General features: G+C 39.4%; 3 protein-coding genes across 3 annotated transcripts; 2 read left to right on the top strand and 1 right to left on the bottom strand.

Moving 5' to 3' along the window:
- The first annotated feature begins 4,189 nt into the window (after positions 1–4,189).
- On the top strand, positions 4,190–5,023 carry LOC141649021 (uncharacterized). Its single transcript, XM_074457724.1, has one exon. The coding sequence runs from the start codon at positions 4,190–4,192 to the stop codon at positions 5,021–5,023; it is 834 nt and encodes a 277-aa protein (XP_074313825.1).
- Positions 5,024–9,865: 4,842 nt separating this feature from the next.
- On the top strand, positions 9,866–12,646 carry LOC141647613 (growth-regulating factor 3). The gene is made up of 4 exons (XM_074455882.1): positions 9,866–10,174; positions 10,624–10,809; positions 10,977–11,295; positions 12,018–12,646. The coding sequence occupies exons 1-4, from the start codon at positions 9,967–9,969 to the stop codon at positions 12,436–12,438; spliced, it is 1,134 nt and encodes a 377-aa protein (XP_074311983.1). The 5' UTR covers positions 9,866–9,966; the 3' UTR covers positions 12,439–12,646.
- Positions 12,647–12,972: 326 nt separating this feature from the next.
- Positions 12,973–26,173, bottom strand: LOC141647612 (1,4-alpha-glucan-branching enzyme 2-2, chloroplastic/amyloplastic-like). Its single transcript, XM_074455881.1, has 22 exons — positions 25,682–26,173; positions 23,927–24,075; positions 23,488–23,732; positions 22,971–23,069; positions 21,725–21,767; positions 21,174–21,233; positions 20,707–20,787; positions 19,850–19,966; positions 19,635–19,718; positions 18,262–18,383; positions 18,057–18,176; positions 17,555–17,684; positions 17,359–17,469; positions 16,337–16,465; positions 15,729–15,832; positions 15,240–15,384; positions 14,807–14,954; positions 14,604–14,704; positions 14,232–14,309; positions 13,925–14,080; positions 13,761–13,835; positions 12,973–13,406 (listed from the first exon to the last, which is right to left on the bottom strand). Exons 1-22 carry the CDS (start codon positions 25,830–25,832, stop codon positions 13,299–13,301), a joined length of 2,556 nt encoding a protein of 851 aa, XP_074311982.1. The 5' UTR covers positions 25,833–26,173; the 3' UTR covers positions 12,973–13,298.
- Positions 26,174–27,460: the final 1,287 nt, after the last annotated feature.

The raw sequence follows: 27,460 nt of genomic DNA, 5'->3' as shown, positions 1-27,460 counted from the left end.
AAGAGTGCATACTCTATTCACCGCCACCCCTCTAGAGTATTTGTTGGGATTTCTGGTCTCTACAAAATCCCTTACTCCCTTTCTTACCTTTTCCTCCGAATCTCTCAATCTAAACACATCTTTAATGAAATAAAAGTCAGATAAAAATACCAGATACATATGGAAAAAAAAAACTTTGTTTACTCCGGCCCTCTTTCTATTGAGTACGTCCAAACACAGAAACAAGAAGTGTATAAAAAAATACTTTGCTTTGTTCCGTGGGTTTAAAATGGCAGACTTGCTTGTGAGAGAGCGCACACGAGAATATGAGATGGTGCAGCATGTGCTTTACTAAAATAAAACATTTTTGTGAGAAAAAAGTTAAGCAACAACCAGTTGCATAACTATTAGCGTGTTGGGAATATCTCGGATTGCATAAACAATATGTTTAGAGGTAGTTTTTTTTTTTTTTTTTTTTTTTTTTGACAATTAAGGCACATGACTTATGACTTGGAAACTTGGGAACTTCCAACTTGAGGACAAACAAAGAAAATATGATTATGGAGAATGGAAAGAAAGGGATAAGACATAAGCTAGGTATTATGCTGTTTATGTTTTACATTTTGGTATCACAGAAATATTTAGTTTCATTTTCTAAACGGATAATTCACGTGGTACCCTCAAAGTTTGTCACCTTGCACGAAATAACCAATTTTTCAACCAGAAAATTTTTACATGACCATAACTCGTATTTCCAAATTCAGAAGACGATGATTCTTTTTTTCAAACTGCTCGTCTTTTCGAGAGCTACGATTTAAAAAAAAAATTGTTGCATTTGGAACCCGTAGCTCGGAGTTCTTGTATGTCAAAGTATTTTTGATTTATTACACTTTGAGTGACCGTATCTCTTACTTAGGAGTTCCGAAGGAAATTGTTTTTTTTTTCAAATCGTAGCCTTCGAAAAGACGAGCAATTTGAAAAAAAGAATCATCGTCTTCTGAATTTGGAAATACGAGTTATGGTCATTTAAAATTTTTTGGGTTGAAAAATTGGATATTTCGTGCAAAGTGGCAAACATTAAGGGTACCATGGAAATTTTCCGTTTTCTAAAATAGGGCTAACTTATGTTATGTTTAGTAGTAATTAATAACCCTTAGAATATAATTCTAAACAAATGGCCAAAATCAAAACACTTGAAATCAAAGCTCAAGATCGAGTCATATGATTTTTTACAAGCTCTGGCTTTGTTTGAGTACATTTCTTTTTGAAAATTATTTTAATTCTAATGAAACTTTTTATCTAAACATTGTATTCCAGGCTTTTAAGTAGATCTTTTTGTTAATTAGCCTAAAATAACACTTTATATGTTATTTTCATTTCTAAATTAATATGTTAAGTAGCCTATAACATAATTTATATGTTATTTCTGAACGAGCTTCCGAGCGAGAGACCTATGTTGCTTAGACGCGTTTAGAAGCTAAGTATTCGATAAGGATGCGTGTCCAGGTATCGGACTCGGCCATATTTATGCATATTTTGGCTTCAAATGAGGTGTCGAAGTGTCATACCCTTATCCGAGTGTCGAGTGTCGAACACGGGTACATGGGGGAATCAGAAGAGTCGAAGTAACACAGCGAGAGGCTCTGCATGCTCGGGGGGCTCAATCCAGAGCGGGCCGAGCTCTAACTTTGTTTAACCGTTTTTGAACCGAACTATAACCGAGCTGATTTCGTAGGCTTTGTCGAGCGGGCCCAGCTCATTTACAACCCTCTGCGCTAGCTTGATCACAAAAAAGTCTCAAGTGAAGTTGGGGGAAATTAGAGGAATTAATGTGGTGAAGCTGAGAATTACTCGTAGTTAGTACTATAACCCATCATTGGATGCTCAGAAGGTCTTGCAATTAATGTACTCTATTTAAGTATTGTCTGTGCGACATGCCTACATGTTAGCACTCAGCATTATGTATAATCATGATTACTGATTTACGGGCCACCAGGCACCAGGCACCAGGCACCAGGCATCATGCATCCTGCTCTGCCCTATGCAATGTAGCTGTTTGGTCCTGCCGCCTTGCCTGGCTTTGGTTTTGGCCTTTGTGCAATCATTTCTTTGGTTTTCCGACTCTGGTCTTTCTATCAAATTTATAAATTTGTGCAATTTCATGGCCAGGTTTGTAATTGTTGTCATGCAAGACTTCTTAATTCTTATCATGTACAAAATCTCATTATAGACGGTAACTATCCGTCTATAATTAAAGACGTGTCAAGTAACATACCACATTACGCATAAGACAAACAACAACTTGCGTGGTGGGGCCCAAAATTGTCACCACTTTAAGGGTATTTGACCCGTCTCTTGCTATAGACGGATATCACCACTTTAAGGGTATTTGACCCGTCTCTTGCTATAGACGGATATCTTGCTATAGACGGATATATCCGTCTATAGCAAGACTTGTTGTTGTTCATGAGAGCTATAGGTGGCCTGGTGTAAGGAGCCGCAGTTGTAGTGCACAATCCTAAAAATTGCGCGCGCGGTCCTTCGACTTCGAACCCTTAGATTTCTTATTTGTACTCATGTATTTTCAATTCTGTTTTTAGTTTCATTTAGTACTCCAAGACTACTTCATGCGTGTCGAATCTTGGAGTCTCGTTTTTAGTTTAAGATATGTTTTTAGGGTTTAGAAAACATATCGCTATTCTGCACAATCAATGTATCCTGCTACCAGGACCAAACTATCAAATTTGCCTCTATGAGAGGTGTTAGTCAATGAAAAACCGCTTCTCATCCAAAAGCTTGTTGTTGCTTGTTGCTTCCTTTCAATAATCGTATTGCTTACTTTTATTGCTTTCGTGTGCCGGACTTGATAATCGTGACTAGGATTCCCGACACACGTCGACCGAGACCGATTACGAATGCACTAGTGATCCTTCACTAGTGCTTGACTCTCTCGCTTGCATTCTTGTCGTGTGTTAGATAAGGGTGCGCGCCACGATCCGGCTCAGTCCCGGACCGTGACACTTGGTATCAGAGCTCGGTCTTCACGACGAGCTGCAGCTTACGATGACGGGAAAGAACGCAGAACCGAGTGGGAACAAAGGAGAAACTAGGGCCCGGGTGACGGCCTTAGAGAAACTACTTGAGGAGAAACTTCCTTATCTGGAAGGACTCGCGGTGAGTCTCGGGGACACTCACCAAGCCGTAGATGAGACGGTAAGGGGGCATGAGGCTCGCCTAGAAGCCGTAAACGAGACGATAAAGGGGCATGAGGCTCACTTTGACGCCGTAGATGCATTAATCCCGTGTGAATACGCGGAAGAGATGGGCTATGTCCACGAGAGACTCGGACAGCTCGAGAACATGTGTAATACATTGATGAAAATGGCCGCAGACGGGAATTTTGGTGGGGCTCCCAAGGTGAAGCCGCCTACACCGCACAAGTATAGTGGGGCGAGAGACTCGAAAGAAGTCGACAACTTCCTCTTCGACATGGAGCAATTCTTCCGAGCGAGTGCGCTCGACGAGACACTGAAGGTTACTACCGCAAGCATGTATCTAATCGATGATGCCAAAAAATGGTGGCGCTCCAAATACGCCGAGATTGAGGCAGGGATCAGAGTGCTGGAGTCATGGGACGATTTCAAACGACTCTTCAAGGAACAATTTTATCCGGAGAATACCGACTTCCTAACTTGAAGAAAACTCAAGAGCTTGAAGCATACGGGTTCTATCCGGAAGTACGTGAAAGCCTACTCGACGTATATGCTAGAGATATCTGATATGACCGATAAGGATCGCGTGTTCTAGTTCGTCGATGGTTTAAAAGAGTGGGTTCAACGAGAGATCATGCGACAGAGACCCGAGTCCCTCTCCGCTGCAATGACCGCGGCCGAGAGACTAGTCGATTATTATACTGAGCGGTAAGCGGCGCAGAAAAAGGTATTCCCAGCAGCAAGTGGGGGCAACCCCAGATTTGGAGGAAACACGTCGCAAGCCAAAACTCCTTCTACGGGAAACAGTCGATTCCGTCCAGGAGGAGATTATAGAAAGTGGTGGCAAGCTAATTCCACCCCTACTTCCTGAAAGGGGAGCACGTCGGAAGCGTCTACTGCTAGGAAATCGTTTGCCTGTTTCTTATGCAAAGGACCACACCGAATGTCCGAGTGCCCGCACCAGGGGGAGTTCAACACCCTCAAGAAGAATTTATAAGATGTCGGTTGAACCAAACCCCGAAGGGACGGACCATGAAGTCGACCCGGGGGATGATGACGAGTTAAACGAACAGGGAGAAGTGGCCCGGATGGACGCGATGCACATGATGTGTTCAATGGGAAAAGGCACCAACCTTTCCGAGGCCAAGTCCACTGAGCTCATGTACGTTGAAGAAAAAATTAACGGAATTTGCACTCGTGCCACGATAGACACGGGAGCCTCCCAAAATTTTGTTACCCCAGATGAAGCGAAGCAGCTCGGGATGGAGATAAACCGAGAAGGAGGAAGGATGATAGTTGTTAACTCCAGTGCAAAGCCGATTCAGGGCGTGGCCAAAGATGTAGTGATCAAGATGGGTGAATGGAGCGGGAAGCTCGACTTCATCAGTGTCCCGATGGATGACTTCAAGATTGTCCTTGGAATGGATTTTCTAAAGCGAACACCGACCTTCCTGGAACCCCATAATGGTTGCCTTATGATGGTCGGATCAAACCCTTGCTTAGTGAAGGCCGTGGGAGGAGATCGTAAGATGAAGGGACCCCTCCTTTCGGTGATGCAATTGAATAGAGAACTTCAAAAGGGCGAGCCAACTTATTTGTGTACCGTGTCCATGAAAGAGGACACTTCTGCCGAGTCAGAGGAACCCTCGATAATGCGGGTATTGGAGGACAACAAGGACTTGATGCCAGATTCTTTACCGATGAGTCTTCCACCTCGACGCTCGGTAGACCATCAAATCGAGTTACTCCCAGAGACAAGACCTCCTGCTCGAGGACCATACCGCATGGCACCTCCGGAATTAGCTGAACTTCGAAAGCAGCTGATGATTTGATTCGCTCGGGGTCGATTCGACCTTCTAAAGCTCCTTATGGAGCCCCTGTGCTCTTTCAGAAGAAACAGGACGGTAGTCTGAGATTGTGTATTGACTATCGGGCCTTAAACAAGTTGACAGTGAGAAATCGCTACCCCATTCCTCTGGTAGCGGACTTGTTCGATCAGTTACAGGGCGCTGTGTACTTCACCAAGTTAGATATGAGATCGGGTTATCATCAAGTTCGAATTGCCGAAGGAGATGAGCCAAAGACAGCATGCGTGACGAGGTATGGGTCTTTCGAATGGTTGGTCATGCCTTTCGGGTTGACGAACGCACCTGCCACGTTTTGCACGCTGATGAACCATGTATTCCAAGAGTACTTGGACAAATTCGTGGTGGTATACCTGGATGATATCGTTGTTTATAGTCGCTCTTTGGCTGAACACGCAGAACACTTGAAGCTTGTGTTCGCAAAACTGCGAGACAATCACTTATTTTTCAAAAAGGAGAAGTGTGAGTTTGCCCAACCTGAAGTCAATTTTCTCGGCCACATCGTGGAAAAAGGGAGACTTAGAATGGATCCGAAAAAGATTACAGCCATCAAGGACTGGGGTACCCCAAGAAACGTGTCTGAGCTTCGCTCTTTCTTAGGGCTAGCAAACTACTATCGGAGATTCATTCGAGAGTATTCAAAAATAGCCGCCCCCCTTACCGATCTGTTGAAGAAGGATATCAAATGGGAGTGGTCTATCGACAAGAGAAGGGCCTTTGAGAAGCTCAAGGAAGCGGTGATGCAAGAGCCCGTATTGGCGCTGCCGGATATCACAAAACCCTTTGAAGTGGAGACGGATGCGTCTGATTATGCCCTTGGGGGAGTACTCCTTCAAGAGGGTCACCCAGTGGCCTTTGAGAGTATAAAGTTGAATGGGGCCGAGACTCGGTATGCTGTTCAAGAGAATGAACTTCTCGCTATTGTTCATTGCCTGCGGGGATGGAGACCCTATCTCTTGGGGTCGAAGTTCGTCGTCAAGACTGATAACACCGCGACATCCCACTTCCTGACTCAACCTAAGCTCAACAGCCGACAAGCTAGATGGCAAGAGTTGTTAGCGGAGTTCGATGTGGAATTCATTTATCGACCGCAGCGAATAGGGTCGCTGATGCCTTAAGCCGTAGGTATGACTTGTCGGCACTACATATGATTGCTCACTTGTCTACTACTACAGTGGTCACGGATATTCCATCTGAAGCGAAGGAACACCTCGACCAAGACCCAATGGCGAGGACTCTGAAACAGTTGGTTTTAGAAGGGAAAACTCGTAAGTTTTGGATGGAAGATGGACTTCTATTCACGAAGGGACACCGCATTTTCATTCCGAAGGTGGCAGGATTGAGGAAGATCCTCCTACAAGAGTGCCATGATACCTTGTGGGCGGGTCATCCGGGATGACAGAGAACTTTATGCCTATTGAAGAGGAACTACTATTGGCCGCAAATGAAGGATGATGTAATGGAGTATACGAAGACATGCCTCATTTGCCAGCAACATAAGGGAGGGAAACAGAAGTCGAGAGGGCTGCTTAATCCTTTGTTGGTGCCAACACGACCATGGGAGAGTATCTCAATGGACTTTATCTCTGGGTTACCGAAATTAGAGGCGTTAAGTGTGATCCTTGTCATTGTGGATCGATTCTCGAAATATGCGACTTTCATTCCCCTTCCTAAGGCGTGTAGCGCTGAAGAAACTGCCACAATGTTCTTCAGGCATGTTGTGAAATACTGGGGATTGCCTCAAAGTATAGTCAGTGATCGCGATTCTCGCTTTACAGGACTATTTTGGGGAGAGTTGTTCAATCTCCTGGGTTCCAAGCTGCGGATGTCCTTAAGTTACCATCCCCAAACGGATGGCCAGACTGAACGATTCAATAGCATGTTGGAAGAGTACTTGAGACACTTTGTGGGGGCAACTCAAATGGAGTGGGTGAGACTCCTTGATGTTGCCCAGTTCTGCTTTAATGTTCAGACGAGCTCCTCGTCCAACAAGAGCCCGTTTGAGCTTGTTATAGGTCAACAGCCGTTATTGTCTCCCACAGTTGCAGATACCTATGGAGGCCGGACAAAGAAAGCTCATGAGTATGTTAAAGAATGGAATATGAACGCCGAGATTGCTCGAGCCTACTTGGAGAAAGCATCTCGCCGCATGAAGAAATGGGCAGATCAGAATCGGAGACCAAGGGAGTTCAAAGTAGGCGACATGGTCATGGTGAAGCTGAACAAAGAGCAGATGAGATTCCTCCGAGGATGAGACAAGCGACTAGTGCGGAAGTACGAAGGCCCCATCCAAGTGATCAAGCGGATTGGGGAAGTAGCATACAAGCTTGACCGCCCTGCCTGGATGAAGTGTCACCCTGTCTTTCATGTGCGCTGTCTGATGAAACCTTACCATCCAGATCCTGAAGATCCCACCCGCAACAAGAGCAAGCGTGCCAACATCCGTTCCAATCAACTTCCAGCAACATCAGCCGACTGAACCAGCCATGCAGAGTTTCAAGCGTTGCCGAGGACGGCAACAAATTATGTGGGGGAGAGTGTAAGGAGCCGAAGTTGTAGTGCACAATCCTAAAAATTGCGCTCGCGGTCCTTCCACTTCGAACCCTTAGATTTCTAATTTGTACTCATGTATTTTCATTTCTGTTTTTAGTTTCATTTAGTACTCCAAGACTACTTCCTGCGTGTCGAATCTTGGAGTCTCGTTTTTAGTTTAAGATATGTTTTTAGGGTTTAGAAAACATATCGCTATTCTGCACAATCAATGTATCCTGCTACCAGGACCAAACTATCAAATTTGCCTCTATGAGAGGTGCTAGTCAATGAAAAACCGCTTCTCATCCAAAAGCTTGTTGTTGCTTGTTGCTTACTTTCAATAATCGTATTGCTTACTTTTATTGCTTTCGTGTGCCGGACTTGATAATCGTGACTAGGATTCCCGACACACGCCGACCGAGACCGATTACGAATGCACTAGTGATCCTTCACTAGTGCTTGACTCTCTCGCTTGCATTCTTGTCGTGTGTTAGACAAGGGTGCGCGCCACGATCCGGCTCAGTCCCGGACCGTGACACTTGGTATCAGAGCTCGGTCTTCACGACGAGCTGCAGCTTACGATGACGGGAAAGAACGCAGAACCGAGTGGGAACAAAGGAGAAACTAGGGCCCGGGTGACGGCCTTAGAGAAACTACTTGAGGAGAAACTTCCTTATCTGGAAGGACTCGTGGTGAGTCTCGGGGACACTCACCAAGCCGTAGATGAGACGGTAAGGGGGCATGAGGCTCGCCTAGAAGCCGTAAACGAGACGATAAAGGGGCATGAGGCTCACTTTGACGCCGTAGATGCATTAATCCCGTGTGAATACGCGGAAGAGATGGGCTATGTCCACGAGAGACTCGGACAGCTCGATAACATGTGTAATACATTGATGAAAATGGCCGAAGAAGAGAATTTTGGTGGGGCTCCCAAGGTGAAGCCGCCTACACCGCACAAGTATAGTGGGGCGAGAGACTCGAAAGAAGTCGACAACTTCCTCTTCGACATGGAGCAATTCTTCCGAGCGAGTGCGCTCGACGAGACACTGAAGGTTACTACCGCAAGCATGTATCTAATCGATGATGCCAAACAATGGTGGCGCTCCAAATACGCCGAGATTGAGGCAGGGAGCAGAGTGCTGGAGTCATGGGACGATTTCAAACGACTCTTCAAGGAACAATTTTATCCGGAGAATACCGACTTCTTAACTCGAAGAATAATTAAGATTACTTTTATACAGGGGTGTGTTTAGAGGAGTGAAGTAAGCGCATTTGCACATCCTTTTGCCACCAAATTTGTTTAGTAAAAAAGCACATTAATTATGTGGGAATAAAAAAAAATTGTGTGGGTTTAATAGTTTTTTATACTATTTCTTAGTTAAAGGTCATGGGTTCAATCCATAACTAGATTTTTTCATTCTTAGAATATTTTACGCACTCCGTCCATCACATCCTAAAAACGCTCCTACTTTTATGAGGAAACAAATAAATGGCTATATCAAAATAATCAAAACATTTTTAGATCATACGACAATGTCAACTTTAGTGAACTAAATACAATACTATCGAATACGAAGTACAAGTTATTTCAACATTAAAACGAATTAGTAATATCACACGATATTGAACAAGATCTAAATCTCAAGATGCCAACACAACTAATATTTAGGTGATATTACTAAAGAATTAGACTTTATAGCATCTGTTGAACATTGTTGTCCAACTATTTCAAGGTTATTTGAATGCTTTTAACTTCAACTTACCTCTCTCACCCAAAGAATAAGGTAATTTGAATGTTTTTAACTTCAACTTATCTTGCTCATCCAAAAAATGAAATATATTGATCCTAATTCCTATCATAGATTATCAATCTAGGTTTCTTCTTATCCTCTAAAGAACCAACTAATACTACAATAACAACTGCATTACCCTAGTATTTCAATAACTCCCCCAAATTGCGGGGTTAGGAACAACTAAATAACTAGTATCAAAACATACTCCAATGTGGCATTTATCAGTAGTCAACTTGTCAAGTTTAGTAGTGTATAGGGTACCTCAAGTGCACAACAAGGCTACCTCCACTAGTAAGGTAGGTGTTAAAAACAAACTGTGCAGGCTTTTCCCCCACACACTCTCATACTTTAAACCCTTGCATGCCAGAATGCCAGTGCATTCACCTGCAAAAAAGATAAAAGAAAACCCAACAACACACTTACACACTAAAAACAAATCTCCTCAAACACCCCACCAATTAGCATTAAAAGCAACCCACTGCACTGCACTCTCAGGGTTTTAACTACAACTTCCTTCCTTCCTTCCTAAATTCACTATCTTTCTTACTTAATTACTAACTCACTCTACACTACATTTCTCTCTCCATGGACTTCAGTTTGAAGCAATGGAGAGATCAACAGCATGAGTCAGATGATGAACACCAACAACAACCTTCTGCCAAAATCCCTAGAAATCACCAACATCAACAAGAACAAGACCATGTTCCTGCTGCTCTTCCTTTGTTTGTGTCAGAAGCTTACTCTTCTTCTACTATTCCTTCTTCATTTCCCACTTCTACCCCCTCTTTTTCAAGTAATTTTCTCTATTAATGCTTCCTTTTTTGAGTTGGTTTCCCTTAAGACGGACTACATGGTTGTTACATTTGACCATAAAATAGTTACAAAACCCTGTTTTATTGTTTCAGACGAAAATAGCTTGTCTGAAACAAGAATTTGTGCCTTTTGTTTTAGCTCATTTCATTTCACCTCTTATTTCATCAATCAATTTGTCTCTTAAAAAACACCTCTCATGTTAAATATAGAACACCAACACAGTCTTGTATAAAATGGTTTTAGATAGGCTAGTATTAGTATAAAACCAAATGGTAAAAATAACCTTCACAGTTTAACCACTTACCATTTCTTTGTAACAAGGGCATCATTGTCTTTAGTAGATGGTTTTACGATATTTTATTTTAAAACGGTTTTACTGGATCATGACTAATTTTTGTTGATCATTTAATAATGATGAAATTTCTGGAGTGGGAGGAAGGAATTGCTTCAGTATAGCACAATGGCAAGAACTGGAAGTACAAGCACTGATATACAGGCATATGGTAGCTGGTGCAACAATCCCTCCTGACCTTCTTTATTTGGTCAAGAACAGCCTTGTTTCTTCTTCTCCTTATTACCTCCACCATTATCCTCCCCATTTTCAGCCTGCTGCTTGTAAGTTTTACTCTTTCACCTTTTTTTTATTCTCAATTCTCAAATTAATCATGTGACGGTAGATGTCAGTTAGCATAGCTAGTAAAGTTATTGATCCTCTAATCAGACTTTTAGTTTTTTTGGTAGTAGATAGGGTAAATTGTTAACATTAGATTTTGGGTATGCAGTGATGCAAGGAGGATACTGGGGAAAAGGAGGTTTGGATCCAGAGCCAGGGAGATGTAGGAGAACAGACGGGAAGAAATGGAGGTGTTCAAGGGATATTGTGGCTGGTCACAAGTATTGCGAGCGCCACGTCCACCGTGGCCGCAACCGTTCAAGAAAGCCTGTGGAATTTCCAGCTACTGCCGCCACTGGGAGCAGTGGTGGTGAGTCTATCAGTAAACCTTCAGCCACCTTTAATGGTGGAGCTGTCAGTGGAGCAGCCCGTTTTTCGCTCCCTGGGTCTGGGGCTGCTTCTTTTGATGTCTTCCAGCTTCATAAAGGGTATGTTGCTGTGCTTAATTGCCTTTGCATTTTTATCATAATATCCAATCATAACTATCATTAGGCAAATAATGCTCAATCCAATTAATTCAAATGTTAAGCTAACACATTTGTGAGGTTAAGATGATAAATAAATTATGTTTAAATGTGTCTTTGGCTCTTCTGGTGTGACTATCATCTATCAATAACAGAAAATAAAGGTGCTTATGTTATCCTATTAGTTATTTCCAGTGGAGGATTTTATTTATGTCGGGAGGGGGTTTGGCCCCCGCTGAGTTTTCATATTACTATCCTAGACATCTCATGCATGTTCTTTGATATTTGTATCCTAGACATCTCATGCATGTTCTTTGATCTGAGGTTGGGGTTTAACCACAGGGTATCAGATCTGGATTTACTAAAAATAAAAAGAAAAGAGGGTTTTAGTTTTTCTTTTTTTATTTTTTTGGAAAAAAGAAAGTAGGGTTTTGGATCAAGCTTTTGAAGTATTATTGTTCCTGCTAGTTGAAATTTGGAGTAGCAAGGCTGTAGAAATCTAAGCAAGATCTAGAGCAGACAGGAAATATTTATTCTGCAGGAACCTGACTGACCTAAACCACTTGTTTTTAGTAGGAAAACTGACATTTGTGCTTTACTTGTCATGTACTGTTGATTCCTTCTATTAAATATTCTATTCTTCTTTGCTTTGTACAAACTATCATGTCACATGTTCTTCTTCTTAGGTCAGAAGAATTGAGATCTGACAAGAAATCCCTATTTGATACCCAACATGACTCAGCCTCTACTCATGCCAAATCCAACAAGGTCTTAATGCATTTCTTTGACGACTGGCCCAGATCGCTACATGATTCCGACAATCCTGACTCTAATGGTAATAATTTGTCGTCAACAAGCCTCTCCATATCTACCCCTACTCCCGGAAACTCCACGTCTGATTTCCTGAAACTATCAACTGGAAATGGGGACGATCAGGGTAATAGGGACGGATATGCGACCGCAGACCGGGACCGTGGTCAGATAAGTTGGACTGGTGCATGGGCCGGAAATCCAGTAGTCTCGATGGGTGGGCCCTTGGCCGAAGCACTTAGATCATCAAGCAATTCGTCTCCAACTGGCTACCACTGTTCTACACCAGTCGCCTAAGTAGTCTTAGCCAGACACTAGCTACTTTTTCTTTTGTTATAGTACTCCATAACAAACAATCTCTCTTACCAGTTGTTGGAGCAGTCCCCGACTCCCCGTCATAGAACGAAAACAAATTGACTGGCCGCAAAATCTTTTAATTTTTTACATATTCAAAGCTTTTTAATAAAAACAAGTTGTGTTAACTACTCCTATCAAGCAATGCTAATTACTACTCGTATATGTTTGGACCTCTTAACATTGTTTCTGAACAGAACTTCTGACAGTTTTGTGCTGTCTAAATAATTGATAACCATATGAACATTGGAAAGTTGTTGACAAGTCTTACAAACGTGAAATGCAAAATTTGGTGGCAGTTTTCAGCTAAATTAACTGCAGTTTCTAAGCACTTCCAAGATCATGATGATAAAAATGATGCCCTTACCCCCCAATCGCCTACTCCGTTCCCCAACTAAGGGTCATGTATCAAAGACTTGGGCCCGGGACTTGGGTGTTTCTAAGTCTCACTTGTAGTTGAATTTCGAGTCTGGTCAGTTAGCAGAAGTCATAACCTTCAAATACATATCATACGAAGAACATTGTGCAATATATATACAAGGTGAGATGAACAAGTGAGCATATCATGCGTCTGCTACCAAAGCCTGGAATTACAACTAGCAAAGACATAGAAGCTGATAAAGGGATGTGAATATCTCATGCTCACTAACCTATCTAGGTCATTCAACAATGACTATTATTGTAGCTATACCTACTTGGTTCTTCGACTTCCTTGCTTCTCGTTTTTCTTAGCACTGCTAATTTGCCACGAAAATGTCTTCCAGCACAAGAAGACCTTTGTTCGACCATAACAAAACTATCTGTCACACTTGAATTAGCTCAGGTTCATCTTCTACCAAAGCATAGACAACAGCCGACCTACTAGGAGTATACACTGAGAAAGAGCATGATCTGTTGTCATAATCTCCATCCTGCAAATCATGTTTGATACTCTTTTATTAGCATTGCGTCACAAAACTCGAGGTAATGATATCATTACCATATGCATATGATGAGCTTTATGTTCCTTGAGAGGTTACAAAACTCTGGGACTCCTGATTCTTTTTCTTTCTTTTTTTTTTTTTACTTTATTTATTTATTTTCGACTGTCTTTTTACCTCTTTTACTTCTCTTAAGGTTAGAACTATTTCCTGCTTTGGCAAATGGGTTTTACACTTTTTACCTTTATAAAACTTGTGTGGAAAAAAAATATGATGAGCTTTTGCATGAAAGCAACACACACATTAGCATGCATACTTGCTCAGAAGGTGAAAGTGGAATCTTACAAAGGTGAAGTATTCTGCACTGTGGTCGAGTCTGTTGAATCCGCCAAAACGTGGATCATCTGAATCTAACACAATCTGCCAGATAAATCATTTTACTGTCAAGTTGAAGCTCAGATTCAAGTATAAAGATGTCTGACATTCAGGTATGAAACTGAGATGCATACCTTGTATTTTCCCGGCTTTAAGCAACCAACACGGTAATCAAAGTAGCTGTTTGACCAATGAAAATTGAAGACAAACACTAGGTTCCCTCTTTCAAAGACAATCACCCTATCACCCTCGTCTTTACGTGATATGTACTGGTGCTCTGAAGTCATGAACTGTAACACATGTCGATAATTGGTTGATGTCATTTAACTCTATAAACCTATCACTGTCCATATAGAGCGAAACAGAGGTGGATGGATAATTGAAGAAAGGGGTAAAGTTCTTGCATTAGGAAATCATTTTCTAAAACACGGGACAACGTACCTCATATGTTCCTTCAACATGCTGCATTGCGCGATCGAATTCTTGCATACCATTATATCTTAGGTAGTCTGCATCTGCCTGGGAACAAAAAACGTGTAAAGTGAAATCTTTGAGACGAACAGAAAACGGCAGCTCGATCTGTATGAGGGAAGATTTAATGATAACGCCACTGATAGTTTCTTGAAGCTAATCATGCTTCATAAACTATCCAGTTAGATCAGAAACAACTGACGTCACAAACTTGGAATCAAAGTAATTGCAAAATCTGTCTATAATTTTGTTTTAGTTAACGGCCTTTTCAAAAGTATCATAGCTACAAATTGTAAAGTTGCTGTCAAAGAATGAAGCTTATTCTGTAGGTTAAAAACATACCAAGTCAAATCGGCGCCGACATTTATCAAAGCTGTTATTGTTGCCAGGGATAATTTCACCAGTTGGAAGATGTTGATCGCATCGAGGAAAATCAATCCATTCTGATTTATTTCAGTTGATAAAATCAGTGATTTAGGAGCTAAAGAGAAAATTGCAGGATCAGACAAATACAAAGGTTAGAACTTAGAACAGTATGTTTTTACCAGGATGTCCAAATTCGTTTCCCATGAAATTTAAATATCCTTCTCCACCCAATCCCATTGTAATCAGTCTGATCATTTTGTGCAACGCAATTCCACGATCTACACGTGGAGTAGATGGTCTATCCAAAGCCATAAAATCATACATATCCTGAAATAGAAATGAAGTGATAACAAGAGATTTTGGTGATCAGACAAAGGTCTTAAATAGTTCACTTCCTAGCCCAATTGTTGAACTTGGTATTTCAGATATCACGTACTAGAAGTCTTAATACCATGTTGGGTATTCAAACCGTGAATACCAGATGAAACAATGAAAAGAAAAATAGGGGGAAAAGGGAGGGTAGGGGAGATGCGATAAATAGATGATATTTGACATATCCAATGCTATATTATGTCGGCATAACTTGAGTGACAAGAAAATGACTAATCTGACCTTGTCCATCAACCAAAACGCAATTGTTTTATCCCCAACAAGAGCTTGGTCATGACTTTCAGCGTAAGAGATACATTTCTCATCCCACCTTCTGTTTGTCAGGGTGAAAGTAATATCACCCATTTTCCAATCTTCGTCTCTTAATCTGTCGTCACCAAACAAGGACAACAAAGAGAAACTTTACACCTTTTCATAAGGAAAATCAGGACTTACGTTCAAAATATTCATTGTGAAGGCAAAGATGAATGCCAGCTGAATAAAAAATGTATTTAAGAAGGATTATCTAGCAATGACGAACCGAAACCCACCAAGTAAATTAAGCTAATAAGAACATATAACATGGGTTGGAACATCATTTTAGAATCCAGCTTCTTCACCGATGAATCATTGATCCGGGTTCTTACCATTTTATTCAATTTACAGGTTTTTATCGTTAAAATATTCCCCAAAAAGGTTCTCAAGGAGCGGATAAGATTGAAGAGGACTTACTGGAGAAGCTCTATCCACTTATCAGCAATAGCCATATGAAGACGATAATCAAATCCAACCCCACCATCTCGGGTAGGAAGGCAGAAAGTTGGCATTCCACTAACCTGATAGCAGAATTGAATCAAACATCTCAATAGATTACATAATTTAGGGGGGGGGGGGGGGGAATAAGGCATAGCCAAACCATAATATTAATAAGCAGGCTAATTAGATTTCAAGTAATATGGATGTGAGGCCATAAACACTGAGCAAAGGCCATATAACTCATAACTTCATAAGCTATGATACTTCGACAATTTACTTTGGCTCCATGTCACATGTCCAACACAACTCCATCCTTCCGACACGAGTATACAGCACTTGGATACTTCATTTTAGTCCAAAAATAATACTCTTGTCCAACACTTGACACTATGTCATGTCCAACACTTCACCCGAGTTGGAGTAACGTAGCTCAGAAGTCTTAAAAATGGAAAGAAACATCATGAAGCAACAAACTAAGGAGTAATTTGTCTTGCTCTATAAGCGAGCATAATCTTAATAAGAAGAATACTCTGTAGAGAGAGAGACGGAGAGAAGGGTGAGAGAGATGATGTTCAGCTACATACATCTTCACCTATGCTTATGGCCTCTGGGTACAACCCATGAATCATGTCATTCACCAGCATTAAGTAATTCACAGCATCAACATCCGTCGCGAAACCAAAATATTCTTCGTAATTTCCGGTAAAAGATACCTAAACACGACAAAAACAATCTTTCAAACATTTGCACTAGCCCATATTAGGGGAACTGCACACAAAGCTAGTGTTTCTTTTAGAGTAGGTATCAAGTTAAACAATATTTCAGTGATCTTACAAAATCTAAAAAGTAAACCTAAAGAGTAAAAACAGTGTGCAGAATTGCAGACATTTGTCATTTTACCTGTCAATAGCATCGAGTGAGGCTGGTCTCAATCACTCTTTGTATTGTTCACAAGAACAATTTACAGGTTATTGGCCAATGCGAGGTAATCCATAACTTAACCTTGCTTTGTCTGACTAAGTATTACTTCAAGAATAGCTTCACTAGATAAAAGAACATGAAGAGAAAAAAAAACACTAAAAGCTGAAATAGATGGAAGTATAGGTACAAGCTGGGTCGCATGTGATTCAGGAACCTGTTACCTGTGGCCTATTAATGCAAAGCTTTTCAGTTGAAATTTGCCAAGACATGCAAGCGATGACCGAATCCATAATCAAGAATGAAACCAAGATTCAATACAGCGAGCTTAAATGAATGCCTCTAATTATGTAATACTAGTACGTCATAGTGTTTAGTAGGGTTGAAGTTGAAGAATTGCTATTCCATCAAAAAGATGCATTCAATTTCAATTCTCTACTTGTTCTTCCAGAACCTCACTTCATTTTTCAATTTTCTTTACCTTTACATTGTACGAGTGATTATCTAACAACATAACTGAACATTCTACTGGTTCCAGATGTACCAGATGTAGGTCTGGATGTTTGATGTTAATTTTCAAATAAACATGAAGCTGGAGAAATTGTATCTTATAGACAAACAAGTAAACGAAAGAGCCATATTGGAAATTTAAGACCATGGAGCGATGAACAAATAAGCACAAGTGTACCTGCAGTCCATGATGTGTATACATCATTGAAGTTACACCATCAAATCGAAAGCCATCAAATTTATATTCTTCAAGCCACCATCTTGCATTAGAGAGAAGGTACCTGAGCACCTATATGATGTAGCAACTTAGTATACAAATAGCAGACATGAAATAAAATGAAGTGTGTTCCTTCACAGTATATAGTCATACGTACTTCCCAATTTCCATAGTTAAAAAGACGAGAATCCCACATCCAATGATAACCTCGTGTGCCAGAGTGGAAGTAGTGGCTATCAGTTCCATCAAACATGTTCAGCCCATCGAGAGTATTACTTGATGAGTGGCTGCATATGATCAAATATCAGTGAATCGATAAGGTCGACAATACATCATTGGAAACATATTATGCTCATAAGAACACTCGATGCAAAAATAATAGTTAAGAGTTTAAGCCAGTAATTATTACAATAAGCATAACTCCAAACGAAACTTCTGAGGATATTAATCAATACAGATTGTTCTCAAAGTCCGTCTGTGACTAACTAAAAATAATAGAAAATAACTTACGCACAGACAAGTAAAAATAATAGAAAATAGACCATTGCTAACACACCAACAAAAATTGACTAACAAAAATGACCGGAACAGAATGAATTTAGAACACGGATAGCAAATGCTTATTGCACTCACAAACTAGCGGTCAAATTCAACTTTACCTGTGCACTATATCCATAAGGACAACCAAACCCAGCTCATGAGCTCTATCTATCAATGATTTGAGGTCTTCTGGAGTACCAAATCGGCTGCTTGGTGCAAAGAAGTTTGTCACATGATACCTTTGGCACAAAGTATGATGTTTCAGCAACAGGCACAATACAAGTAACAAGGTACACCAAGTAGCCAGAGAAGAATTAGAAGTACCCAAAGCTGGCGTAATAAGAGTGCTCTTGGATAGCCATTATCTGAACAGCATTGTAGCCAAGTTTTTTTATTCGCGGAAGCACATCATCTCTAAAATTGGCATAAGTATTAATCATCGGTTCCTGAACATCAAAGCGAAAGCATCTTAACACCATAAAAATTTTCTGAAATTAAGAAAATGACAAATACTACAAATTTAAATCTGAAGTTAATATAAATAATAAAATGCTGAAATGAGGAATCAAACAGATTCTAAGTTAGCAAAAACAAGAATATCACGAAGACATAGTGGCATGAAATGATGTGAGGACAAGGACAGGAATATCACGAAGACAAATATCTCAACGTTAGATCACTGCACACTTGAACCCATTGTCCAAAATACAAGTAAAACACCTGAACAATGGACAGTATGAATGAAGAAAAATCCCAATAAGATTAAGCTAGAGTGGAACAAGCCTAAAGAGATCATACTCAGACCAAATTCAAGATCCTTTTTTTTTTTAAATTTCATCAATACAAAGAAATTTCTTATCAGGGAGAGTGGGAGGTTTGCCAGCTAGGAGCTTCAAGAAAGTGAATGGGAATGACAGATGATGATTCCACACAAGTGCCTCATCAGCAGGAACAAGGTCAGCATGTCCAAAGGAGACGTTTACACTAAGAACTTGTCCAGTTTCTTTTACTCAAAAGCATGGGCGGATCCAGCCCATGGCTAGTAAAAAGAATGAAAATCTTTGTTAAAATCTGTCCACTCAGGGTCCTCAGGAAGTCCGGTTCCTGAACCTTCAAACAATATTACCGCTAACACAGTCAATGAATATGGCCTATAGCAACGAAAGCGAGCAAAAATTTCTTTACGAGAAAGTGTAGTTGTTACTGGGAATTTTGTTAAGATGTGCAAAAGGAATAAAAAAGATTGACATCACTAATTCTACCCTTAACTCCAACCACGAAAAATTTGGGACAGCAAGGTGAAACTGTGAAAGCTAATCTCCCCAGATCCTTTCATCTTAATCAATTGATGGCTAAACAGTTTGTTGAATATTCTTCTACAATTTTCACATTCGAACATCTATCTAGCCAACCATGACTGAATAATCCCAAGGCACAAGATCTGACAACCTTCGAAACTATTCCATTATTAACTACGAGCGATATCCGAGGGTGTTAATCATCCTATAGTCAGCCAAAAAAACACATTATGCGGGAAAGAAGCATCACATTCATCACGTCATCATAGTTCATACCACATAAGCACCGTCAACAGAATCATGTAAGTCAAGTATTGATGTAAGTATGTAACATTGAAAGCTGCGCAAACATTATGTGTAGTAAGTCATTTAGTTGTTTTGAGGGAGAAGAAAGCGCACCGTACTGCTCATGCCAACGTGTGACTCGTATATCCTTAGTGATTTTGGCTTCTTTGGCTTAGGATGTTTGAAAACATACTTTTCCTGTATAGTGTTCAACCATGGAGTTATAACACCCAAATGGGGCATGAAGATGGGAACAGATGGTTAACTAGGATAGAGATATAACACCCACGTAGAGGCTACTTGAACTAAATAGCACATTATATTCATACCTCATCTGGTGGATCATAATATATCCCATTATACGGGATTTCACCAGGCGCCTGAACAGAAAATTTGATCCAAGCTGGAATAGAGTCTTTGATCCCGGAAGGTGTGTCCATACGAATCTAAGGATGGAAATATGTATCAATGTTTATTATAAAACCATGCTCATATTAACTCATGAGACATATAACTTTACAAGTTTAACCCCGCTAATACATGAATAAACCGCAAAACATATGTTGATAAAGAACAGCTATTGGGAAAAAAAAAACGAGAGAAGCAATTCTAAAGCGAACACGAAGAAAGAAGAGTGAAAAAGAACCGCATACAATCAAGGCCATCCACCATAGTAAAAAGTTAAAGTTAATGTGAACTATATAAATTAATTGCTAGAAGTAAATTGATTATTAAAAGAAACAGCAATAGACTTGGCTTTTTGAGCATTTAACCAACAGGAATTTTTAGTATTTAAACACACCAAGCAAAACGATTCACATTATTGTCAGCAAGAAGTAAGAAGCAACCACTGTGAAGTACTGAAGTTTTGAAATGATTGGTGTGAATGCGTAAGGTGTGCGTATGGCCTTCGTAAATGTGATGTCTAGGCTCTAGATATTGTTATTTGTTCAAATGTGGTAACCTCAGAGAACCTTTACAACACGGTTGCTATGTGGCATCGCGGCCTATATTTAATACATGATACTGGGACAAAAACGTTTGAGAAAGGGGGATTGTGTGAACGGAGAGAGAGTAAAAGATATTATCGTCGAGTAAACTGGATAGAAGTTACCAGAATGGAGAACAGTTTTATTCCTCAGGATGTTCATTGTCAAAGAGTTAAAACTTAAATTTCGATTTTTACCTTTACACGGGAACCATGAGGAATAGCTGGTGAACCATCAGCATTATTAGGCAAAAAGATTTCCCAGATACCAAAGTCATTCTGTACAGAAACAAGCAATGCTGTAAGTTTCAAATAAACATAATGCTAAATTGAGTATAAATGGTTGAGAACAGCACGAAATGCAGTGAGGGATTACAATTACCTCGGCCAATCCTAAAAGAAATTGCACTAAACCGAGTTTAAAATTGTCACGATAAATAATTGCTATACATGACAAAATATAAGGGCACAAGGGAAATAAGAAAGAAGTGTGGTGGATTTCTCTTGGAAGAGGAACAGGTACTTATTATCAAAAGAATATTACACAAATTAATGGATCTCATGAGAGGGAATTTGTTAAGGGCCTTCGAGCCAAGAACATCTCAAAAGCATGTACTATCGTATGAATTATGTAAGGGACACTCAATAGATGATAAATAGCATACCCGAGTCATGACATCGGCATTAGGGTTCCAGTTGTTGAAATCTCCAATTAATGATGCCGACTGAGACAAAAACGCATCAGAGTATGTTAACCTCACAAAGAGCAGTAAAGTAACAGATAAGTAAAGACTTTAATTAAACTAAGAAGCAAAAGAATGACAAGAGAAGCTGCCATTTGGTTCTGAGGTAGTTATTAAGGTATCTATGTGTATGACCATTCTTATTGCTAGTATTTACTAGTTTTAAATCGTACATAAGTATCCCTGCTACCTGATTTGAGCTCTGCACCACCTTGAAAAGTTGTTTTACAAATTTTATACCGTACATTTATTAAAAACCACAATAGTGTGCCATTAAACACGAATAGGAGCATCTCCCTCCCAAATTCACAATCAGAAGATAAAACAAAAAATAAGTTATTTTTCCTGAGCTTTACATTTTGGATGCAAATTTTATATCTGAACTTCTTTACCATTACTAAAATGTAGTCGCTTTGAACTCAAGGTGGATCTACGGAGTTTTCATGAATATAACACGGTAAGGCAGAACAAACCTTAGCTCCCGGTGCCCATTCTCTGTATGTTATCCCTGTCTCACTGCATAATTATAAGTGCGAGAAAAAATTAGAAATTGGTAACCAATTGGGAATCTCAGCTTTGTGATAGAGTGCCTGACATTTGTCAGACCTGCAGTATGAACAGAGAGAAATCAACAATAAAGGCATGTATATGCTCAAATGCCACTGAAAATAGTCTGGAACACTCATTTAACAATCAAGACAGGCTATACAGTGCAATTAGCTTATGTTGAGAAAAAAATAGAAGCTCATAATCCTGCATTTTAGTCACTTGATCATCAATTCCAAGATCTTAGTCTATCTCCTCATTTGATGATCTTTGGAACAGTTCAATTAACAGTCAAAATTCAGATAACTTTGATAACAATAGTCTCAAATCACAATCCATTGACAAATAAAAAAAATATATACGTGTGATAGTGTGATGCTATCAGTGTTTCAGTCCCCATCCAACCTCTTCTCATTTCACAAGGGAAAAAACGTTACTGTTGGATGATCAATAAACTTGCTATAAAATCAAAATGAGATTTCAAATAAGTGTCAAACTTAATCATTTAGAAATAATTAAGGGCTTTTATTAATTTAACAGTATGAGTACAATAAGTCTTTTTCCAGTTTTTTCTTTCCAACCAGTAACCAGCGCAATGCCACTTCGATTCGGCCGCAAGTGTCGGATACGCAATTGTGTCAGATTGTAGTACACGACTGCACGGTTATCTTGTGAAAAATTTCTAGTGTAAGGTCCGAAAATAACTAAATAGCTGGTATATCATGTCATTCTGACAGACGAGTGACATGCTGCCAACGTGAAGTATCGAAATAACATAGATTCGGTAGACCGATAACTTGGAACTAAACATTTTAAAATCTTGGACAATCTGAAACTCACATTAGGGGATGAAGGGGGGCGGACAATCAGATAAAACTAAAGAAATTTATACAGTATTCCAACAAATATCCAAAATCATGTTAATTATGTCTATTATTTACTTAATTTAAACCAAACACAAGATATTATGATGGTTGACCAAGGGTAACAGTCTAAAATCATGTAACATATGCCCGATACCCAGTGTCTTTTAAATGGAGGTAGGTTCTTCAACTAGTCAGGTTGTTGTTTTCTTAATTTTCAGTGACTCGCCATATTGTCTACTAAACTGTTTTTCAGCTTTAGAAGCCATGTTGATCACATACGTTCAAGCGGATCAATGGAACTCTGTACCTTCGACTGAAACCCATCTTTTCATATCCACGAGAAAAGGCCTCCAAGCTACCTTCATATTTGTTGATCTCTTCACGCAATCTCTTGTACTGTGAGTAACTGCATATAATTGCCATTAAAACATAAGTTGAAGATTTATATTTTTTTTTTGTTAGAACACACGTAATCACAAAGCCATCAGAAAATGTATCAAAGTTGATGGATTGTTTACTTTGCAATTAGTTGTTGTTGCATACAAAAATTTATGTTCCATTGTAAATCAAAGAAGCATACAGGATCCTGGTTTAATAAAGGGTATATGAGACCAATAGACTATCATATTCTGCCTGATCATCTAAAGAGATGGAAACACAACAATTGTGATCAGCTCAAAATAGTAGTAGAGGCAAAAATAACCCTATTTTTCTCAACTAACACTAAGCACAAAGCTATATAACATAACATTATTCTCTCTAAGAGTATTAAGTGATAAGTAAGTGTATACTCTGTAAAAAAAGAGTAGAAAAAATGAACTCACCGGTAATCAAGATGACTGCGGTGATTTTTCAAAAGCGGATCAATTTCATATATTCTCTGCCCGTCGCCAGGTGGGGGAATTTCACTTTTGGCCGCAAAATTTTGCACTGTGGCATCTTGAAGAATAGAAGGTCCAACTTCTGACTCGTGTTCCACCTCAATCACAGTTGTAGCTTTTATATGTTTCTCTTCAACCTCGCTCGTCTGGTCAACTTTCATTGTTTGTACATCTAGGTTATGAACATCCTATGAAGAGCACACCGGTGAAACAAAATGGTAAGGGTAAGCCCAAAGACATCAAAAGGAACAACACTCGGTTCTATTAAAGACCAAAAGAACCATGCACCACAAAATTACAGCTATGATCATTCCTCAAAACATTTGAAACAATGGTCCTGAAGCCGTAAAATAGCTAGGAGTAGAGATGGGAAAGTCCTTACTTCAGGATTGTTAACTGGATCAGACTCCACACTATCATCTAATAAGGGACCTTCACTCTCAACGCCAGGAACAAGTACTTTTTGAGATTCTGTCAGTGTTGCTGATGGAGAATCAGAATCATATGATGGCTTTTTAGCAAACATCTTACCTAAAAAGAGGCCAATCATTAAAACTTTATAAGAAACACTAACAAATATGTGTAACCAGAGAATAGTAGAGAAGCAACCGTCTCAGCTAACTAGACAAAGTGTACAAGGACATATGGCAGATCAACAATGACGGTTCAATTATATCAAAAATTCCCAAGCAGGATTATATAGCTTTAATAACTAACTCTATCCCACTAAATGTGCACTCAAGTAGTCGCTAGATGTCGACCAGTTCATAGGAAAAGTGTTTATTGGCAAGTTTAGACCTCAAGGCTGACAAATTTTTGCAGAAAGTCACTTTAGGTGGAGGTATAAGACATAAAAAAAATGTAACAGTCATTATCAAACAAACTCCATGGTCTTAGTACCCAGCAGCCCGGAAGATCAGCCATCCAAACCAACGATGAGCAGATTCTATAAGTGTCTTAAGCAGCTCAAATTTGCCTTCAAGTACCATGTAAATATTTTGACTACAGCATTCCCAAACCACAATTTATTTAGCCAGCCATTTTCTTTACAATTAGTCTCCACCTGTGAGGATGTTTCATGTCTAAAATCTGTGAGACATGCAATCAACAAGGGTTGTATTAAATTTATCAATAGAACATTAGTGCGTAAATGGACGAGCCTCACAAAAAATAATATTATGTGAGACCGTCTAGTTTGAGGATTTCTATTTCTTTATGCACATCGTTCAGTAGGTGTGACTGCCACCTCATTATCAGGCTCACAGCAGCACAGATGTTAAAAAGTTTTTTACACATCCATCGTGCAGTCTACAAAGCTCCCATTGGCAGATCTTAATGAACTAACTGATGAAATTAGCAAAATCAATAATTTTTGCCACCTCTACAGCACAAGTTCAGTATGTGCAAGAAAATTAATACCCAGCAATCAATTTGAAAAGAACACACAACCCTGGTTCTCATGTCATGAACAATCAAAAACAAACAGGCGCCATGCTTTCAATAGTTCTTATTCTGCTGTATAACTGTTTTATCAAAGGAGAATCCTCAATGGGGTCAGATTTGATCAATTTTGGGTGTTGTGATTTTGTCTTATTATCGAGTGTTGGATGATAGGAATGTGGGAGCAAATCGGATCAGCTTTCCCAAGTCGGTTTTTTTAATGATCTTAGCCTACATTGTAGCACTAGAAATCAAACAGAGCAGAATTTTCAGTTTGTCAAGATCATGAAGACATCAGTCATTTCTCCCCAAACTCTCCTGCCATAATTTACGAATGCATATCATAAAACTTCAACCCACAACAATAACATGAATATCACATGACCTTGGGCGAAAAAGTAGCTATCCGAAATCAAAACCCACAAAAATGACATGAATATATCACATTTTCTCTCAAACCCCCTATATTTGCCCAAAATCAAAAAATTGACATGAGTTCAAAATTTTGACAAAATCAATCAGCAAGCAAGCAAACACTACTTAACACCCACCATTTTCACCACCATGAGCATAAAAATCCCAACTTTTCACAAACATCAAACACTAACCCAGTACCCACAAAATGAAGAACAAGATCATAAAAACAAACAAACAAAGAAGCAAACATCAAAAAGGGTAGAAGAAACAGAGATTATACTAGTGTTGTTTCCAGTGTTGTTAAGAAAGAAAGGAAGAGAAGAAGTTCTGCTGCTGCTGCTACTGTTACTGCCATGAAAGGTAGACCCAGAAAGCTTATGAACAGATGGAAGAGAAGAAGGTAATCTAATTCCTGAAATTGTATACACCATTTTATTTCACAAGGGTTTCTGCAGAAAATGTTGATGATGGAGATATTTATTTAATTTATTAAGAGAGAAAAAAAAAGGAAATTGAGTGATAAAAGAGTGCGTAATAAGTGAGTGAGGGAGTGATGCTGTTTGTATTAACAAGATTATGAAGATTTATTGAAACGTGTGCTGCACAGATTGCATGGCGATTGCTGCCTGAGGTCCCACTCTCCCTTACTCTACTCACTTGTCTTCTGTCTTCTTCTTCCTTCCTCCGTTCATTCTTTTCTATTCTTGGTATATTCCCCTTGTGTCGTTAATTCTTGGGTAGATTTTGCTTAAAATTGTATTACTTTTTCTGGTTAAATTTGAACCACACAAATACACTACCCCACCATATAATTAAATTTGGACCACACAAACACTTATCAAAAAAGGAAATAGGGAGGTTATTGTGAATAGACGGAAAAGGAAATAGGGAGGTTTATTTTGAATGGGAGGGAGTATTACTTTTTCTGGTTATTTCACGGGAATAATCCATACTCAACTACTCTTTTCATGTTAATCCAAACTACAGTTTAACTTTTAGTAAACTGGTGGAAGGGCAACCTTAACAACCGGTTTCTCCTGAATATTAATCCTAATAACCTGTAAGACTTCCTCATTTTCACAAACCTTATTTCACCCAACATGTTATCTGGGTATCTATGGCTTGTAAATGGTTTCAAGCATGTAATTTCCTGATCACTATCATAATTCCCATTCACCCATCACCACCACTCAACAACCTCCAAAATCAACACCGTAAAAAACATCACCATACCTCCGCTGTACTCTGACAACTTTTCAAAACCAGCGCTGCTCTGACATCAGGGATTACTCGGTTGAAGAGTAAGAGAAGAGAGGGCGTTAAAGATAGGGGACACTCTGTGGCGTCAGCGTTGAAGGTAGCGATGGTGTTGAGGAGCTGCCGGATAGCAGATAGCACCGCCGTCTTTGACCTGGAGTTCTTATCAGCGCTGTCACTTCTCCTCTAATGCTAAAACCACTTTCAAACATTAAGTTTCAATTTTTTTTTTTCAATTTTTATTACCAAATTCGACACGTCCATTGTCACTTTGTCTCGCAATTTCTCAATTGGTTTTTGGTCCAACCAAATAAACTCAGAAAAATCAAAATTTCAAACCCTAAAAATTCATCTAAAATCCCAATTCTTTTAAAAAATTTATGTGAATCAAATTAAAACTAGTTTTGTGACCCGTGAAATTCACTGGATGTTTTGTTTTTAGTGTGATGTTTTTAGTGTTTCTAGAAATTGTAATTTTGTAAAATATCAAACCACATAGTAAGATCGCCTCATGAATAATTGATGATAGATCGTGTACTTAAATAACGGGCATTGACATGTTAACGTAAAGATCAAAATCGATAAATTAAATCAGTCAAGTAGGTGAAGAGTGCTACTTTTTCAAAGGTAAAATGATGAAAAAACCCAACAAATACCAAAATAAATCATACATTTGAAAAAAAAAATATTAGTCATTCACGTTGATGTCGTCAATCTTGTAGTTAGTCTCCAATATATATTTGTTTGATCAATTCTATTATTTCACTTCTACATATCGTCTTCGTTCTCCAATGAATCGTCC

This window comes from Silene latifolia, chromosome 3 (genome assembly GCF_048544455.1).
Source record: "Silene latifolia isolate original U9 population chromosome 3, ASM4854445v1, whole genome shotgun sequence".
NCBI lineage: Eukaryota > Viridiplantae > Streptophyta > Magnoliopsida > Caryophyllales > Caryophyllaceae > Silene > Silene latifolia.
Note: the sequence above shows the minus strand (reverse complement) of the source record. Positions and strands in the feature narration are given on the sequence as shown.

Excerpts from the sequence above, each read along its gene's own strand:
- LOC141649021 (XM_074457724.1), top strand. The coding sequence starts at position 4,190 with ATGTCGGTTGAACCAAACCCCGAAGGGACGGACCATGAAGTCGACCCG.
- LOC141647613 (XM_074455882.1), top strand. The coding sequence starts at position 9,967 with ATGGACTTCAGTTTGAAGCAATGGAGAGATCAACAGCATGAGTCAGAT. Across the intron at positions 10,175-10,623 it reads TTCTACCCCCTCTTTTTCAA|TGGGAGGAAGGAATTGCTTC; the intron begins GTAATTTTCTCT and ends AAATTTCTGGAG. Across the intron at positions 11,296-12,017 it reads GTCTTCCAGCTTCATAAAGG|GTCAGAAGAATTGAGATCTG; the intron begins GTATGTTGCTGT and ends TCTTCTTCTTAG.
- LOC141647612 (XM_074455881.1), bottom strand. The coding sequence starts at position 25,832 with ATGGTGTATACAATTTCAGGAATTAGATTACCTTCTTCTCTTCCATCT. Across the intron at positions 15,833-16,336 it reads CCATAAGCATAGGTGAAGAT|GTTAGTGGAATGCCAACTTT; the intron begins GTATGTAGCTGA and ends TTCTGCTATCAG. Across the intron at positions 13,836-13,924 it reads TAAAGCCGGGAAAATACAAG|ATTGTGTTAGATTCAGATGA; the intron begins GTATGCATCTCA and ends TTTATCTGGCAG.